The following is a 20353-nucleotide window of genomic DNA, read 5'->3' on the forward strand; positions in this document are numbered from 1 at the left end:
ATTTTCTAACATAATTTGGTCCTCTGGTAGCACAGTTTAAAGAACACAAAAATGTGAATGTCATATGGAAAAATGACTGATGGTACTTTGTGGGAGAGTAAGACAAAGCAGTTTACATAAGCCAGCAGAGTTCTACAGAGTGCAGTTCAGGACAGAATTGTCTTGCACATCACACACAGCTCCTCATTCAATGAATTCTCTCTTAGGCTCATAATTTTGCATTCTTAGTGCAAAATAAGAGAAACTCCCAGTGGCTTCACTGCGTAGAAGTGGAACTGAGAAGGGCATTGATCTTGCTGACCAGCATGTACAGGAATGCTGTCAATTAATGACAAGCATATCAAATGTTTCACTGCAGATGGTGGATGTGGTGTGCTTCTCATGTACTGATTTACAGTCAGGGAGGAGGTTAGAGCGAAAATGTAACTACAAATCAAAGTTAAACAGGGACATAGAAATGATAGAAATGGATCTCTGTTTTCAAGGTGGACAGTTCTGTGTGTGCTGGGCATGAAGCAGGGCTGTGGTGGTGGAACAGCAGCAGGACTGTGTTGGCTCCTGGCAGTGACAAAGTGGGAATCTCTCCTGGAGCACAGGACCCTGTTAGTTTAGATGCTGTGCACCCTGCAAGAGCTAGGGTCTAAAATAAAGCAAACATCAGCTCCTTTCAGAGATGCAACAATCAGAAGAGCTCCAAATGGAAAGCAGGGAACATGACATCCTGCCAACCAGCACTTGGCAAAACAACTCCTAATATAATATGCAAATACTGGTGCACTGATATTACTTGCAAAAAATATTAATAAACTGCCTGAAATCCTAACTATTAGCATTACTGCTACCTCTGTGATTCTCACTAAGAAATAGTCCCCAAATAGTTGATGGTTTAAAGGTATAAGAATTAAAAAAACAGTAATCAAAAACCCTCCATTGAAGTTTAGTGCTTACATGTAGCAAAGCAGATAGCCAAGGTAAAAAAAAAAAATCTCAGTTGTATTCTAAAGATTGCATCTTTGCATTTACAATTAATTCAGTATGTTGTGTTGGGATTAAATTATAATTCTATACTTCCACCAGGTAAGACAGGAGTTGTATGGATTTGCTTTTCATATGCTTTTCATTTGCTATCATCTATTCAATGTATTGAACAGAAAAATGAGAAAGAGCACATGAGAGTGGCTCCTATTACTCAGGAAAAAGAAGAAAAAGTGTGTGACTAGCACAGCTTGAATGCATAAACACAGAGTGAAATTTAAGACAGCTTTAGTGAGGAGGAGTCATGTGTTAATCTGTGTTTAAGGAGGTCAGCAGGTACACAGCCAGAGCAGACCCAGCAGATAATGGGCACTTTAATATCAAAAGCCCACTTTGCCAAGGCCACAGAATCACAGAAAATGCTGGGTTGGAAGGGACCCACCAGGATCATCAAGTCCAACTCAGCCCTGCACAGGACATCCCCAAGAGTCACACCATGTCCCTGAGAGCACATTCCCCCACGTTCTAAAAGAAACAAATTTCCCATAAGGAAGGTCCTTGCATAGACAAATCATTGCTTACAAGGTGCAATACAAAGTGAAATAAATAGACAAAGAATTTTTAACGCTGGAGAGAGGACCCCAGTTAAGCCCCAGAGGAATTTGTGGTGGGTCTGAGTGTTCCACTCACCATTACCATTGGTTGTAGCAACTTAAGATAACTTGAACTCAACAAGGATGGAAAGCTACATTTTCAAAATTAACCTCCTACAAAAAGGATTTAAAAGAGGGAGTGGGAGGCATATTACAGAGAGTACAAAGAGAAAAAAGGAGAGAACATAGAGGATACAGTTACAGTGATCACTTGCAGCCTGCAAGGCTCAGAGAGCAACTCTTGCTTAGATGAAGAGCTCAGTAACTTTATCTCCTTGACCTTAGAGAGAATGAACACCTGGGACATCAGCTTAAAATTCTTTAGTCCAAATTCACCACAGGGTCACCTCAGCACTGCAGATGGAAGAGTTCAGGGATGAAAACTTAGGATTCACCGTGGTCTTCTACACACAGAGGAACCAAAGAGCTCCCAGTTTCCTGCTGGTGAGCCTGTGACACAGCTCTGGGGCTTCTGCTTCTGAAGCAGAGAGGTACAGCTGAGCCCCAGGGCTGAGCAGTGTGAAATTACAGAGAAACCTCTCACAAGGTCACTGAGAGGAAACCAGACCTCCCCTGTTGGCAGGGCAGGAATACAGGGGATACAGGACATAAGCCTTCCATCCTGGGGGAGTCATTTCCCCTTCTGATGAAAATGCAGTGCACATCCCAGTGCTATCCTATCTCAAGGTAATGATTAATTTGTGCAGTTGTACAGAGTCTGCCTGAAAAGGATCCCATACTCAGGATGTCAGAATGGCTTTATGCCACCCACAGGGCTTTGCATTTTCATGACAGCCATTCCCTGAGCAGCTTCATTAGACAGATACACTGAAATGCTGGCTTCTGTCAAGAAACCTGTCACAGAAGAGTTTGCATATTTTTTGAGTTTATAAAAATTGCTAAACAGGAAAAAAACCCAGCAACTGTTTTTCCATAAGTATAAATGCAACATATGAAGAAATAATCAATCTTAGAAGCCTCAGAAACTGTTTTGAACTAGCATCAATATGCAAGCATGAGAAATAGTAAAAAAATTCGATGGATGCTCTCCACCTTTTAGACTTTGATGATATATTTTCTTTTTCCCCTGTTTTCTAGAATATCACAAGCAGATGCAGTGCACCCATTTGCTACAGAAAGGACACAAGGAACCAAATTTTCAGCTGACTTCCTGAGGTGAACTTCATATGTCAACTTGCAAAGTTTGCTGTGCCTCCAAACCAGTTTTTGTTTAAATCTGACATATGCAAACAATTTGCACACATAAATCAGTGGGGTGATGAAATGTTGATAGAGCAAAAAGACCTTTTGCTTTGAAACTCTTGGCTGGAAGAGTCAAAAGTCCAACAGTAAAAGAAGGGTTTGCAAGATAAGACAGGCAAAAATGTTCCTCAACAGCTCTGTCATTATTTTTATGTCAGTGATTGCATGATAAAATATTTAATCAGCAAGTCTGTTCCTTTTCCTACATGGCTTCCTTATATTTCCAGTTTCCAAAAAATGGAAAATACTTTTAAATGTCACCTGATGGAGCGAGTGAATTCTATTGCTTTAAACCTTATTTAAATTCCTTTCTCTGAAAAACGCATTCTGTGTCCTTCCTTTTCCCCTTCCTTTTCCCTTTTCTTTTAACTGACAAAATGGGTAAAAAATGTTTTAAACCAGGAGCATTTTCACTGCAGTATAATCTGTATTTAAAAAGCAAGGTCCCAGAGAGATGAACACAGCACAGGAGCAGGGAGTATCAGGAACCACCCATCAACACCAAGATAAAAATTCATGCTACAATTTCACACGGAGAATCGTGACTGTTAAGAATGAATATTCATAGGTAACTGCTTAGGAAAAGTGTGGAATAACCTGATATAAACTCAACAAAATGAAGCCTGGTAAAGCACAGTGGTAAAGCTTTCAGAACCTTCAAGACTCAATTCTGGTTTGTGGCTGATGAAGACCTTGCTGAAGCAGCAGCTTGACTCCAGCCTTGCTCTTGTGCCCACACAGGTAACACTGGTTAGAAGAGGGAGTTATTTCTCAGGTCAATGTCTATTTATGGGAATTCAGGCAGCTCCAAGGCACAGGTTCACACAAGGACTCTGGGACTTTCAAACTTGGTACCAGCACCAGAAGAAAGGAGAGGTCCTACATCTCCAAAAGGAGGTGAATGGACAGATGAGCTGGGGAGACTCAGAAAGGCCAAGAAAAACCCAAGCTGGAGACTGAATTTCCATTAGATCTGTGAATCCAAGACATAGTCCTTTAAACACATGATCTGCTAATCTACATTAATCACCTTCAGCAATGCTTTTTTTATTTCCCTTTGATCAAAACCATCTTGCAAACTCCAATTTTTTTTCCTTGACTCACTGTTCTTGTCAAAGGTTTGAATTGGCTACAATGCTGAGTTCTCTCCTTCCCTTACCATTAAATATGCATGAACACTTCAAAGCCTAATGCTTTACTGCACACTTACTGTTACATGGAGGTTTGTGAGTGGCCCTAGGGAATGTCTGTAACAATAAACTCAATCAAGTGCTACCTATAACATAAGCCTGAAGTAGCTCACTTAATTTGCAAGTCTAACTTCCAAAATTGTGGAAAAGGCCTGCAAACAAAGATGTTAAGTATAACAACCCATGGAAAGGAATGCAATTGCTGTGAGCTTGTAAAAGGCCTTCAGGACCCCCTTGCAAAGCTTTAAGAGTCTCTGACTCTTGGTCTTGTGTACAAAGCAAGTGACATTGGTTTAAATAACATGGACATTTCCAGCCAATGTAAACCAGCTTAAAACCCAAAATATGACAAAACATGCCATCCATGAAAGTTATTTTGTTTGGTTTTGCTTTACAAAATGGTAAAACGTGAAAGGAAAATTGATAAACAAGAAACAACCCTGAACTGAGTTAAAGACAAAACTCTGTGCATGCACACATCTCCTGTTCCTGAAAATTCATTTTATATCCTATAGCTATAGGAAAAATTGGAGGATCCAGTTAGCCAAACTTAATAAAGACCAAAGTCTGACAGCTGCTTCTAAAAACGGCACAAAAATCCTCAACAGGAGAGTTCTGCACAGAACTGAGGCAGCAGCTCCACTCTGCACTTCAGTGCTCACACAATTGCACCAATTAGGCATCCTTGGGATGGCTCTATTAACACTTATTTTATAAATGCCTTTGATAATAACCACACTACCCTGACTGAAGTATTTGCACCTGGTTACTTTATACTCCTGGGCATATTGCTTTTTGTAGTAAATACAGAGCGTGAAATTATTTTGAATTATTTAATTTTCACATCTTAGAATATTTTAGGGAGGAAAATCTACAACACCTTTTCCTCCCCCATCTAAATGTTAAGAGTAATTTAGGATAGTATCTGTGTGTTTCTGTCTTTTTACTCTGAAGAATGGAAAAATATGTACATATTAATATGTGAAAACATGTATTTATATATTATAAATATATATTATATATATTATTATATGTTATATAATACTATAGTATATAATACTATATTATATAATAATGTATTATATTATAATAACATATTATATTATTATAATGTATATTATTCTAGATAATTATAGATTAATATGTTATGTATTGTAGATACACCATTTAACCATGTGAAAACATGTATTCATATATTATAAATATATGTATATATAATATATATATTATTATATATTCTTATAGATAATTATAGTTTAATGTGTTATGTATTGTAGATATACCATTTAACCATGTGAAAACATGTATTCATATATTATAAATATATATATAATAATATATATATAATATATATATACCATTATACACACACACACACACATATATATATATATATATATATATACACACACCTATATATACCATTTAACTGATTCTATTGGAGTTGACAAAATTTAATCAAAAGCTGTTCTTATGGTCATGAGAGGGGGATGCTTGGAATAGTTGTGATAGTAAGATGTGTCTTGCCCACATGGAAAATGTGGAAAACTTTGGTGGAAAACAGAAGGAAATGAAGAGTTGGGATGAGGTAAAGGGCTAACATGAGGAGATCACGAGCAAACAGCAATGGCTGCTCCTCAGATGCTGGTCAGGAAGCAGAGCTTTGCCCAGAGCTCAGTCCCCAGGGTGGGGTGAGACAGACTTGGCCCCGTGCACCAGAGCAGCTCCTTTCCTCCTGCACAAGAACTTTTGCTTCTGAAGTGGAGGAAACTCATTGATGGCCACTGACATTCCTTGGCCTGTCACAAGACACATCACTCATGTTGTTTACTCCAGTCCTGGCCACTGAAGACAAACTGGCATGTCTGAAAATGTCTTGGCAAAGAGGCAGGAGTAGAGGTATCTACATTTAACTTGTAATATGCTTGCAGCATGATTAAATAAAAACATAGCCACCTGTTACCCTTAATTCAGTGGGAGTATCAATTTTCAATTATAGCATTTACTATCCACCCTCAAGTATGGCAAGGAACACCATGGCAACATAAACACAGTGGTGGCTGCTTGAGAAAGTTAAATTATAAATAGCAATGTATAGCCCATGAGGTCCTGGAAATAAACTAACTAATCCATAGGCATTTGTTACTATGACATAACATTTCCACTCAAATGCTGTTTGCCTCATCTCAAACTCCCTCAGAACAGATTTAGAAGTTTGGCATCACTTGACTCCAAGCAAGTTCAAGTTCAGACATGAAAAAAAGCAGAGATAGTGGAGAAAATAAGCTATAGCAGATCTGTGGAGAGCAAGTTAACAACAAAAACAACAAAATCCCTATTTAGGCTTTATTCTGTTTCCACTGAAGTTAATGGGGGGAAAAAATCCCAACACATCCCAAATGTATAACAGAATTCCCTTAATATACACAAACATGTTTTTATACTGAATCATCCCTGAGGAGAAAAAAAGAAAAAAATTAAAGGAAACAAAAAAAAAAAGGGCTTAACTGAATAGCAAATAGTGTAGAAATGCAAATAAACTTAGCAACCCTCTGAGACATTGGAGAAATTTTGGAACTTGGTGCTGTCTTTAGCTTCATTCTGGGAGAAAGGGCCATGGTAACTGAGGGGACACCGGGATTCAACCCGAGCTGAGTGCTCAGGAGGGAGCTGAATTCTCAATTGTTGCACTCTGCTGGGCACTTCCTCCTGCCCTGGCTCCTGCACAGCCCAGGCCAGGCAGGAGCAGCAGCTTTTTGCCAGCTGGCCCCAGGCCTGGGGCTGCAGAGGCTCCCTCACGTCCCAGGGACCAGGGCTCAAAGTGGGCAAAGGAGAGAAAATCAAAGCTCTGCAAAACCAGGACTGAACACTGAGAGCAGAGAGGGAACTGAAGGCTGTGCTGTGAGGACAGCAAGAATTTCACTGAATGTAGGCTCACAGACATTTCAGAGTTTTGACACAAATCTTGGGCCTTATTCTAAGCAGGTGATGATGTTATTTAGGTTAGACAAAAGTAATAAAGATCTAGACATCAGCTCGGTCTCTTTCTTGCTCAGAACAACAGATTTTGAAAAATTTATATTTTCTTTTCATTTACAGTCATTGGTTAAAGTCAATTTTTGATCACACTGATAAAAATCTGTAATGGATCTCCTGAGGTCAATGGAATTATTTCAGATTTACACCATACAATTAAAATGGAATTTAAATTCTCGACATTCCTGTTCTAAAAATATGCTGTGTTTTATCACACATATTTGGTGAAATCTTGGTCTCTCTGTCATCAGTGACAGCACTCCTTGGTGTTACTATGGTCTAATTTCCACTGAGTGTGTCTCTGTTCACACAGAGTGAAGCAAAATAAAAACTGACCCACTGAAGAAAATTTAAATCAATTTTACATCAAGTCTGTGGGATAAAAGAAGCAGGTAGGTTATTTAAGACTGTAATCATGTGTGTATTTAATGTGCTTCATTTGGCTTATGGCAAGTCATTGTACAATTAATTTATTAAATGAAAATATTACCTAGAGGTCAGCTAATTTGCACTTTTGAAGAAAACCTGACAAAATCAGAGAAGTAGCTGGATAAATTTGTCAAGCATCTTTCAGAAGATAAGATTATACATACTCAGACCAGTGTTCAAGTGGGACTATTTAAAAACATCTAAAAACATCTAAAAACATCTAAAAACATTTAAAAACATGACCAGGAGAGATGCAAGCTTGGCATGGGTAAGACTTCAATAGAATTATCATTGTCTTTACCTTTCTGATAAAGACAATTTTTTAGTTCATGGCAGATTTCTTTATTTTGGGAACCTTTCAAGCAAGATGGTGCCACTAGCACAAAAGGTTATTTTAATAACTTTCATATAAAATGAGAGCAAAAACCTGAAAATATATTCAAAAATTAGTTGTATTTGTCATCAGTGGCTGATTGTTAATCAAGCACTTAAGCAACAGTGTGTGTCACACTGGAGTGTCATTATCACACAATTATTTTGTCATGCTTTGTAATAATATTTTTACAGAAAAAAGCCTGAACACAGTCATTAATTGGTCAACACATTAAACCTAAGATGACATTAAATGTGATGAAATGGAAAATAGGGCATTCTCAGCATGCCCACAGAAAACAATTCCCACAGAGTCTCAGTACTCCTAAATCACTTGGGCAGGACTAATCTTAGAACAGACACGTAAAAACTCCTAAATAAAGACCCTGATTTTTCTGGAGAACACATGAAGAAATCTTTCACTAAATCCACAAACATTCATGTCCTGTGACTCACATGGCTCCTGGTGCTTTAAATTGTGTGTGTGCAAGTTATGGATGTGCTGGAGCTCGGAGGGTGCACAGCAAATCCACCTTGGGAACTGCAAAAGCACAAAACCAATAGATCCCAAGACTGCTTCAGCATTTTCTAACCACAAACGAGAAAAAGATGGAAGATGCATATTTTTTTTCCCCAAGAAGAGCCATTAAGATGTCATTCCTACAATTTAGCACCCTGCATTGTACTTTAGAAAATTAAAAATAGCTTTTTGATACATATCCAAGGATTCAAAATTGGCTGATCACTTATAACCAAAAGTGGAAAGAAATGATGAATTTAAAAGGAAATAAACAAGACTAAGCCTAGACTAAAAGCATTATATATAAACACAGGTGAAGTTCAAGTCTGGTTCTTCCACCTACAGAGTGTAAATCCATCTGTTAATCCAACTTGAGGTCTAAATTACCTTTTCTTCACTCCTTTTTGAACACAGTCAACAATCCTGGGGAGCACCTTTCTCCTTGCTTTTGAGATGCCTGCAGACACTGGCAATTACACTTAAATACATGCACAACATCCCTGCAGAGAGTTCTTCAGGCTGCACTGGAGGGCTCTCACAGCAAATTTGCATGAAATGTCATTATTTGCTTTATTTTGGTAGAAAGTCTCACTAAATCTACTGCTGATCCTGATAGATGCTCTATCAACCCATGAAGATAAAGATAAATAGAAGGAAAATCATAACTCAGTGGAAAAAATAAATTCCAAGAAAGTTTTCCATTATTAAGGATACAAAGGGTTATTCCTTAACCACAATGACTGAGAATATTCAAGGGTTTGCAGTGTGTGTTATCCATCCTCAGACTATATAACGGTTGTTTGTGTGTTAGGTTGGGCAGCCAAAATGCAAAGCCTGAGTGGATTTGAGCTTCCACAACTGACTTGCTTCTATAAGAGCAGCCTGGGGATCACATTTGTCAGCTCACAGTCACACACAAGAGTTCAGTGAATGAATCATTGTTATAAACTATGGATTTTCCATTATCTGACTGGGCAGCCTTTTGTACCCAAGAACATGAACTCTGACAGATTTTAACAATGCAAATGCCTACCAGACTCAAATGAATACTCATGAAGGAAAATATAATTTGTAATTTTTCCCAATTAGTACAAAAATCTTTGTCCTTCTCAAATCTAAAGGGCTTTATAGACTTTCAGAACTATGAATCACCTGAATTTTTTATAATGTATGCAGTCAAGAACATGAAAATTTGTATAGTTGTATTATTTCTATATAGTTATATTAGTTATAGAGTATATACTATATAATATATATCATACATAACATTATATATATCTTATATCTTATATCTTATATATATATATAAGTTATTATAATTATATAGTTATATTATTTCTAACTTTAAAATTATGAAGAATGAAGAAATCAAACAGACTGGACTATTGGAAAATGTATTTGATATATCAGAGCTATCAAACTTTAAGGCACCAATATTGACATCTACATTCATTATTAGGTACCTAAACAGAAGTTGTCAGAATTTCAAAAGTGTTGATCATTCAACTTTAACATCAACTCTTACAAGAACTTCATGTTCTCAGCAAGACAAAGTCCACACCAAAAAAAAAAAAAAAAAAAAAAAAACCAGAAAACTCTAAGTTTTAAAAGACAGTATTGACATTTTGTGTTTTCCTCTCCCCGGTCTTCTGTTTCCAAACCTACATTATGCTTCAAAAACAAACACAGCTCATGGAGTTCTTGATAGCATCAAGGTTCTGTAGAGGGCTTTAGCTACAAAATGTCCTAAAGCACCAACAGGCTGCATTGTCTTTTGTGGGAAATGCAAAACTGGGCCTGCACTTTGCTAACAAAGCCCTCAAATCAAATGTGTGGTATTTTTCATTTTTTATATACACACACACACACATCTTGGAGAAAACATGACAAGGAAAGACAGAACAAGAGAGATAGAGAGATGGATGTCCAAGTCTGCTGTTCCTTGGGTAATATCTAATCTTTTCCACTGAAAGATTTTTTAACGATTTACACTGAGGTCTGCAGAACAAAGTTTGTCTTGTTTCTTTCACAGAGTTATACTGAATGTGCAAACAGGGCTGAGGGGGAAACTGCATATTTCTGGATTTCTGTTTGCAGTGGAAGTCAGTGAAGGTTTGACATCTGCTCTGCATTGTGTACTTTTACAGCTGACCACAACTAATGTAAGAGGGCCAAACCAAAGCAAGGTGTTTATTTTTTCCCATGCTAAAAACCAGCTCTCCCTTTCATCTGTTCCTTCTTGTAACTAGACTGTGGACCAAAAGAAAATGGAATATGTATTCTTCCTTGGTGCTAGGAGTTAACTTCTGGTGCTTTCTCTCCTTTGTCTGTTCCAATGATTCTTGCCAGGCCATAAGATTTAAGGTGAATTTAAGGTCACACTGAGTGCAGCACAGTGTGAGGAGAGTAGACATGACCACTCACCAAAACCACATCCAACCCCTTTGCTGATAAGAGACATCCACAAGGAATTCTTTTAAAAGGTAAAAATATGCTCAGAATGGTGTAAAGAGGTTTTCTAGCTCAATAATTAACTGTGAATCCTCCTCAGACAAACGTGTCAGGGCCTCCACTGCATTACCTGCAAAAGGCAGGTGAGGCTGCTGGTGTTCTCAGAAGGCATCCCCTGGCAGGATGAATAACTACAGCAAAAGGTCCTTCATGTTTCACAGCAATTCAGATTATTGTAAAGGAATTGGTGTGAGATGCATTAGAGCTGTTGATAGCTTCAATTAAAATAGCACAATAAGCCTCTGTTTCTGCTGGGCAACCTCAGCTCAAAAATGCCAGATAAACATTTTCTGTAGAGGTCATGGACATGACATGGTCTAAGTACAACTTCATTTACAAGTAATTAAAATAAATGAAATTTGATAAGATGACTTCATCTTAAGTTTGTTTATAGTCCTCTTGCTTATGATCAACATACTGCTTTGACAAGTGCTCCATACATTTATATATTCCTGAAAATATGTTCTGTGGCTATAGCTGGAAAATTAAGAAAATGGACAAAGTTGACCATTATTTAATCTATCTGTTTGCAGGATGAGTCGATGTAGTTTACCCTGCAGCAGATCACTGTACTTAAAAAAATTATTTTACACTTTATACCCAACTCAAGGCTTTGCTGTACTACATACACATAGTTATGTCCAAATATTGTAACACCTGCTGACTGTCAGGGCAGAACAACCCTTTCTCATATGCTTTCAATGAGCTTTAAATCTGTCTGAATAAAACATGTTATAACATGTACCCTTGCACACAAAATGGGAGCTATGAAATCTTCTAAAGCAGAAGTGTACACAAGATTCAGAGGATACAAATGCTGTTTACACAGATGTTGTTGAAATAATTTTATGTAAATAATCCACACTGGGAGAATCCATAATGTTTGAAACAAGAACTAAACAATGGATATTTTTATAAAGCAGCAAGGATAACACCTCTAAAACCAGAATTTGTTAATGCTGAAAGGACTTTTTGTCGAAAAACCATGATCTGCATTTACAGACATTTTGCAGGTCTCTGCTTGTTTGTATTCATGACAATACAGCTGTTCCTCCACACCTCATGCAGGCAGTGCTCCCCACAGATTCAACTTGACTTTTATTTAAAACACAGAGTGGGAGTGATTCCACCAGCCTCAGCAGAGATAATCTTGGTTGAAATAAAGAACAAAGGAAAGAAAAACCTGCCAGGACTTTAGGGACTGGCCATGCACATACAGTTCAAAATGAACAGAAACCTTAATGGTCATCCCTGTTTCCAAGGAAAAAACCCTATGAGTCCTTTAGTTAATAGTTTATTTGGTGTTCAGCTTTCAAATTTACACAATCCAGCTTCACATCACTCATAGCATTTTACAGCAGTAACAACTCAATTTTCAACACAAATTTCCAGCAAAATGTCTTTCCATCTATTTCCCTAAGAAGAATCACTGTTTACACAGATGCTCACAAATCAAGAATTTCACTGTTCTTTGCCTCTTGCAGAAGAGTTCAGTACCACACTAACCTATCACATTTGGGTTACATTTTCAGGTATAGGTATCTCTAAAGCACAAACCCTTCCTTTGAAAAATGGTAGAATTCTGATTGCAATGATCTCCAAGCCTGGGAATTTTTTAGCATCTCTGCTCTTTTCAATTGCTTGGTGCTCTTTTCACTTCCTTAGGAATGTGGTTTTTTTACTGATGATATTTAAAACCCACAATGCAGCCTATTATAATATTCTCTCATATGATGTAACAAGCTTTTTGTAAGAATGAACTAACACATGAAAATGCAAGGGGAAAAATAACCAAGCAGCATGCTTATTTATTAATTGCAGCTGGAATAAGACTGGTAACATATCCTGTGGAACTGCTGGAACAGATTTTACTCACTTTATGTACTAATGCAAGGAAAGGGCTTTTGCTCATTTAAAAGGTCTCAGTGTTAACAAATGGATTCAATTTGCCAAAAGTACCACAAATGAGGTAAAGAGTGACTTCTCATTGGCAATCATATTGGTTTTGTCAACCAACAGTCCCATCCTGACCTTATTTGCAAAGTTCTTACAGCAGATGTTATTATTTTGCTTAGCAGTCAACACGGTGCATCCTTTCTCAAAATATTTTAGAGCTGATCAGGCAGCTTGTGACTATGCACACGTAACAGACCCGAACAGTTGTCAAAAATTCAATTTACTGAGGAAGGCTCAGCTTTGAATAAGAACTGTAGCGTGGTGCCACTGCACCTCAGCAAGAACTCTTGGAATAACCCATCTTTCCTGGTGCTCATGGACAAGGAATAAATATTCGGCTCCTGTATCCTGGCTCAAAATACACCACAACAGTTCAGTCTGCAGCAAACAGCATTTCCCATGAGATGTTTTCTTTGCAAGAAAGCATTTGGCTTCCAAGCAGACAGGTAGATAAACAAACCTCCTATAAATATTTGGGTATCTTATCTAATAAGGGCATCAAGGAAAGAACGCCTCAGGAACAGGATCTGCTGTAGCTAATGAAGGAATTTCCTACCCACAACAGTGCCAGAAACTCTTTAAACCTGGAGCCAGTGCTGCTGTTCCACTGACATCTCTCAGTTTTTAACTCTTCTCTAGAGATAAATTTAGGTGGTGACAGCCAGAGCAGCACGAGCTCCTCCACTGCTGCCTGCACAGGTATTTACAGGCAAGGTCACGACTCCCAGTTACTTGCCTGGACATTACACAACACTTTACTGCACATTTTTCACATTACACACAGAATCTGACTGCAGAAGATTGGATACAGGTGCTTGGCTGACAGAGCTAACACTTCATCTTCCTGCCTGTGCCAGATTATTTCCACAGGAATGATATGGAGACCGCTCTGGTGTTGGTGGCAACACCACAAATTAAGGACATACTTCTTTCTCATTCATGTTGTGAGACTTCTATGGATGGATAACTGGCAAGGCAGTGCTAAAAAAAGAAAGCTGCTCAAGGAAGTGTTTTTGGATGTATGAATAAAGTGCACAGGATGAAAGGCAGAACATCCAAACAACAGAAAAAACAGAGTTTATTAAGTCTATGTGAGAGAAACAGCATAAAAAGGGAAGCCATGCTGTTGTACTGCATTTTTCCCACACCTGTTGAGGGAGGACCTCAAAAATTCTTGGGTGCTGAACTGCCAGTGGTGTCCCTGCAGGCCAGGTCCCCAAGTGGCACTGCACACCAGAGTGTGCAGGACATTGCAGCTCCTGTGGGATCTGCCTTTCCCCCTGAGCCCACTGAACTCCAGAGTCACTTGTACCCTGCAGAAGGCACTTTGGGCCTCTTAGAACCAAAATGCTCCTGCCTTTGGAAGGGTGAGCATTGCCCCATGATGTTCTCCTGACAAGTGCACAATGCAGCACCTTGTTCTACACAGATGGCAAAAAATCTCACTGTGTTGGTAGTTAATGTGCAACTGAGGGTAAAAATAAGATAACACCACCTTCCTGAGACTGCAAGAAACGTCACAAAGATGAACCACCATGAGAAATACAGTGTGGGACCTCTTTAGTGTGCAAATACCATAAAAAAATAAGGTATTTGCTAATTTTAAAATTTTGTCCTGGTTCATTTTATAACAATTAAATTGATCCTAAACATCAGATATGTTCTAGGTTCCTCATTCAGGCATCTCAGCTACTGTGCTTGGATTAAATAATGGATGATTCAACATAAGAGAAACCAGAAAATCGAGTATCTTTACTAATTCTGTTAACATTCTAGAGAACAAATGACATCCACCATTGCCTTCTGCCTCATCATGAATCAACCATTCCTGTTTTGGAAGATTTTTGAACTTTTCTGCATCTGGAAACCTTGTTTAACAATAATGTTTCAAAATAAATTAGATCTGCTCCCTTCTGATGATGTAATGAACTGATATTAACTAAGTGTGGTAGTCTAAGGACATCAGGAACTGGCTTGGATAAAATGTTGTCTACATTAGAGTAATGCAATAAACAAAGAAAATTATGTATTGAAAGAAAAATGCCATCCAGTATCACAGCATTTGATATAGCTTGGATGGAAACATGTTAGAATTAAACCTATGTCTATGTAAGTTCATGTATATGGTGGTTTTAGCTCCTGCTCCCAGCAAAAGGAATTTCCTGAGCAGCCTGAAGTAAATATTTGGCAGTTCCAATTCTGACTTTTAGAGGACTGTTAATTTGCCAAATCTGAAGATACGGACAAAAAAACCATTGAGACGACTACTCTGTTCACACCCGCGAGGACTTCTGCACACATATTGGAAAAAATAAAACTGTGCGGCAAAACACTCGCCTGGATGGAGCCAAAGAACAAATGTGTGCATTAATTAGCGGGGTAATGAGAGAATTGGGGCGCTCCGCCCGGGACCCTCGGCTGGGACCCTCCGGCGGGGCCGTGGCGGGGCCGGAGCAGGGTCGGAGCGGGGCCGGAGCGGGGCCGTGGCACGGTCGGAGCGCGGTGGGAGCGGGGCCGGAACGGGGCCGTGGCACGGTCGGAGCGGGGCCGTGGCGGGGCCGGGGCACGGTCGGAGCGGGGCCGGAACGGGGCCGTGGCACGGTCGGAGCGGGGCCGTGGCGGGGCCGGGGCACGGTCGGAGCGGGGCCGTGGCGGGGCCGTGGCACGGTCGGAGCGGGGCCGTGACGGGGCCGTGGCACGGTCGGAGCGTGGCCCTGGCGGGGCCGGAGCCGGGCGCCCCCTGGCGGTCCCAGCGCCGCCCGCGGGACCAGCGGAACTTTGCGCGCAGCTCGGCGCAAAATGCGCGCTCAGAGAGGGCTCGCTCCCCCCCGCGATGCCCAATCCGCAGCAGAAATGGCCAAATAAGACAATACCGAGGTGTTTTGTACTTGCAGGACACGAAACCATCAAGCACCATCTCCTTTCCAAACGCCATCAGGCCTTTGGGCACCCAATTGCACCCACAAACACCGCATGAGCACCAGTAACTCCGGAGCACGTGTACTCCGTGTGGGTATTACTGTCTTAATTAATACAGTGAGCAGGTGGGATGCCTGCAGATAAATAAAAACATAATGTTTCTAACACAGAGTTCAGAACACCGACAAAGAACTGTTTGACTTTCAATGACTTCTTTAAATGACAAAAGTTTTACTAATAAATGATCGCCTCTCTTCCCTACCTGTACTGGAGTTTCAAGCCATGTTCAGCTGCGAGGGTATTTTAAGTAAAGGTGAAATATTATTAGAATCTGGGTTTTGGACAAACGCTTTATCACATAGAAGTTTCAGCACAAAACATTCCCTTGCAAATATGCATGAAATTCCTCTTAAAAGTCTGGTTGGAAAATCTTTATAATCAATATTTTGATGACACAATGCTTTTGATACACTAAAGTTACCTTCATTCCTGCAGGATTCCTATATTTTCCAATAAAAACATTCCTCTCTAACCAGTCATCTCCGACTAAGTTCATTACACGAAGAAAAAATATTCAGCAAAACAAATATAACCTCAATTCGCCTTGCAAGAGCAAAGGCTCGGTAAGGAACAGCCTCTCCGGTACGAGCGCGGATCTTACCTCTTCAACTGTCAGAGGCATACAGATCCGGTACTCCTTCATGAGCATATTCCTGCTGCTCAGTGCGGACCGGCGAACTGGGAGAAAAGTGGTGATTTCTGCACAGAGATCACGACGGAAACCAAACACGGGGGGAAAGAATTAAGCCTCTTTTCTCTGTGCGCGCTTGACAATGTGTCCACAAGACAGCAATGCAACCATCCAGGAAGGCTGACCCAGCAAGAAGAGAAACCACCACAACCGCTTCTTTCTCCCAGTTCTTCCTCCTTCACACTGCGATCATGGGAATCTCACGGACGCTCGCACCGAGATACGCTACAAAGTCTCAAACCCCCACCGCTCTCGCCCCAGCCGAAGACATCCGTCGGAAGTGCATGGAAACGCCGAGCTCTCTCGCGGCTGTGTCAAGACATGCCTGGGGCGGCGAAAAGAACAAACGAGCCGAAAATGTGGCTTTCGCCCCCGCCGGCAGCACGTCGGGCGGCAGGAGAGATGCGATGCCGATTCCCAAGACAAAGGCTTTTTATAACGTTGCCTTCCCCGGCTGCCAAACGCGGCTCCCACCTCCCCGCCGCAACGCGGCTGCGGCCGCCGCGGCTCCCGCTGGGCTCGGGGGAGGGCAGGGGGGGCAGCGCGGCGCTCAGGCGGGCGGGCGGCCGCGGCTTCCCCGGCGCAGCCGCGGCCGGGGGGTGCTCACGGGCGGGCGCGGAGCGGCGGCGGCCCCGGCGGGGCTCGGCTGACATCAGCGGGGCGGCAGGAAGGAGGGAGGGGGCCGGCGGGGGGGCAGCGGCCGCCGCCGCTCGGGCGGGTTCAGCGGGGCCGGCCCGCGGGGCTCCGGGCAGCGCCCGCCCGCGCCTCCCGCAAGGGGACACCGGCAACGCGGAGCCCCAAGAATTCGCGATTTCAGTTCATTCTGCCGCGAAGACTTGTCGGGGTTTGGAAGTTTATTGCCCTACGCGTGACAAGGCACCTTGCAGAGCATTTACACCCCCGTGCAGGAGCGGCCAGCCCGTGAGCCTCGGGTACAAAATGAAAGGAAAGGACAGCGTGGGCTCGGTGCGGACATACACAGGATGTGGAGGCCTCACCCATTTCCCTTCTGGTCAACCCTCCGCTATCAGCCAGCACATTTTGCAGCACAAATAAACCCCTTTTTTCATATCGTTTTTTTTACTTAAAAATGACACACAGAAAGTTCAATGAAAAAATGCCTCCCTCCTAGCCAGAACTGTTTTAGGAGGTCTCACCCCACTCCTTCAATGAGGAATTTGTCAGTGAAATAGTTTGTTAATATTGGGGGTTGTGTTTTTCAGAGAAATTTACCCATCATTAAGTTACAACCTGAAATGCACAGGAACTCAATTCTGAAACTACCTGGGAACCCCAAACTGTTACACAACCTCAGCATTTCATGTTTAAAATGCTCATCCTGCTGTTTCTGCTGTTCTCCCAGTGGCTACAAAGCCACTCATTGGATTGCAGAGAAGCACTGTAAGAGCAAAGCCCAAGACACTGCACAGATAATGTAAAATATACATCTGCACTCACATAGCAGTTATTTGCAAAATATAAAAGTGATGAAATACTGTATTTGGGACAGTTAAAGGGGAATTTAGGTCTACAATGAAATGTGTGTTTCATAACAAGAAAGAGCAAAAGCCCCTCAGAATTTCATTGGTTCTGTATGTACATTTCAGAGCTGTGGGTATAATTCTCAGCCCAGAGGACACAGTGCCATCTCCTGGAGCCAGCAACGTCTGTTTGCCAGCCCCTTGCAATAATGGCACAATATTTCACATCCCTGCCTTCCCAGGGAAGTGCAAACACCTACACAAAGAAATAAAAAATCTGAGAGCTCTATTAACAGTCTGGATTTTCAACTGAGGTATGAACAATGTGTTTAATGAGACTTCTGTCTCAAATCTGACACAGCCATTTATAAATATGGAAACTGTGGCTGTAATTCATAATATTGGTACTGTGTGTTCCTGGAATTCCAAGCAAAACAGCAAACCCAAGGCAATACCTTGTGATATCTCACTGCAGGAAGGACATGGAGATGCTGGAGCGTGTCCAGAGAAGGGAATGGAGCTGGGGAAGCCTGGAGGACCAGGGGTGGCTGAGGGAGCTGGAGCCTGAGAAAAGGAGGCTCAGGGGGAACCTTCTGGCTCTCCACAACGCCCTGCAGGAGGGGCCAGCTAAAAAATTCTTCATGGGGTTGTGAAGCATTGGAACAGGCTGTCACCACCAGGGAGGTGGTGGAGTCACCATCCCCAGAAGTGTCAAAAGAAAGTTGTTTGGATGTGGCACCTGGGGACTTGGTTTAGTGGTGCACATAGTGGTGGTGCTGGGCTGACAAGTTGGACTTGATGATCTTAAAAGTCTTTTCATCCACAGTGGTTCTGTGACTCTGTGGTATTACCCACAGATGAGAGGCAATCCTCATTCAGATCTAAAGCATTCTTCAGTTTTAAGTGCTTTTTTAGTGGTTTCTTCCACTGGGAACAATATTTCTGGTTTCTGCTGAAACACATTGTAAAAGAACCTGAACTTGGCATGGGGCCTTGATGCTACCCAAAAATAGGCAAGGACAGTGATTTCAGTAAAACCAGGAGAAAGACTTAAACTAGTTTATGATTTCAGCATAAAGCAAACGTTACAGCTCTATGTGCATTAACCAAGATCTGCAGAAAGCAGCGTGTCAAATACAGAACCTGCTCAAAATGGAAACCAAGACCAATTCCCATACCTGCAGCAAAACATTCTTCAGTCTTGGGGAAAGCAGTGACCCCAAGGATATCCCTCACAACTCCCTGCTGGGGAAAGCAGTGACCCCAAGGATATCCCTCACAACTCCCTGCTGGGGGAAAGCAGTGACCCCAAGGATATCCCTCACAACTCCCTGCTGGGGGAAAGCAGTGACCCCAAGGATATCCCTCACAACTCCCTGCTGGGGGGAAGCAGTGACCCCAAGGATATCCCCCACAACTCCCTGCTGGGGGAAAGCAGTGACCCCAAGGATATCCCTCACAACTCCCTGCTGGGGGAAAGCAGTGACCCCAAGGATATCCCCTACTCCTGCTGGGAGTGCCCAGACTCTTTCCAAAGCACACTCCCCAAATGCTTCCCAGGGATCATGCTGAGACACAAAACTTGCAGCTCCCACAAGCCAGGAGTGCCTGCCAAGCATTCCTGCCTCAGTTTTGGGTTTTGATTCCCAGGAATTGGCAGAAATTTTTAGTCTTACCTCTGCAGCGTGCTCTGGATGCTCTGTTGTGAAAATGAGACATTTTTCACGCATTGTTCATTTCTGACCTGGGGGAAAAAAGCCCATATGTTAAATTGTGCTGAGTATGAACTCCAGATGGACTTCTGTCAGCAAAGTGTCACTTCAGAGTAAGAGACAGAGCCAAGCTGTTTGGGTGTTTCACTAAGGATTTTTGAATAAGAATTTAGTTTCTTTTTTAGCCACTCAGGGACTCTGTATTGGAGGCAACAGCTGCTTCCTCCTTTCCCAGCATACCCATGCAGGTAAAAAAACTCAGCAATTGCAAAAGGCATTTATTTCCTTCCACTTTCACTCACTTGTCTGAACCAAATTACTGTGTATGGGACTATGTTCAATTAGATTAGCATGTGACTTTTAACCTCCCTGGAAGCCATCACTCCCAATCCATCACCTGTAAAAATATACTAATATTACCATGAGCTAAAAGAATGAGGTTGTAAAAATAAAAGCTCCATAAAAATTTGTAAATGGCCAGAGTTAGGGAAGAACAACTGATACACTCTGTGTGATACATGCATGTATTTTCAGTACCTAAGTCAACTGAAATGAAGTAAAAATGATTAAGGATAATGGATAAAT

General features: G+C 41.4%; 1 protein-coding gene across 1 annotated transcript in view; it reads right to left on the bottom strand.

Moving 5' to 3' along the window:
* The window catches only part of PITPNC1 (phosphatidylinositol transfer protein cytoplasmic 1), a 74767-nt gene extending 57684 nt beyond the window's left edge, over positions 1 to 17083 (bottom strand). Inside the window, exon 1 of the mRNA XM_054278702.1 lies at positions 16486 to 17083. Within this exon, the coding sequence (XP_054134677.1) occupies positions 16486 to 16533 (48 nt within the window). The 5' untranslated portion in view covers positions 16534 to 17083. The remainder of the gene's footprint in view (positions 1 to 16485) is intronic.
* Between the last annotated feature and the right edge of the window lie 3270 nt (positions 17084 to 20353).

This window comes from Melozone crissalis, unplaced genomic scaffold (assembly GCF_028551555.1).
Source record: "Melozone crissalis strain CALT ecotype California unplaced genomic scaffold, PUWL_Pcris_2 ptg000026l_1, whole genome shotgun sequence".
In the NCBI taxonomy this organism is placed as follows: domain Eukaryota; kingdom Metazoa; phylum Chordata; class Aves; order Passeriformes; family Passerellidae; genus Melozone; species Melozone crissalis.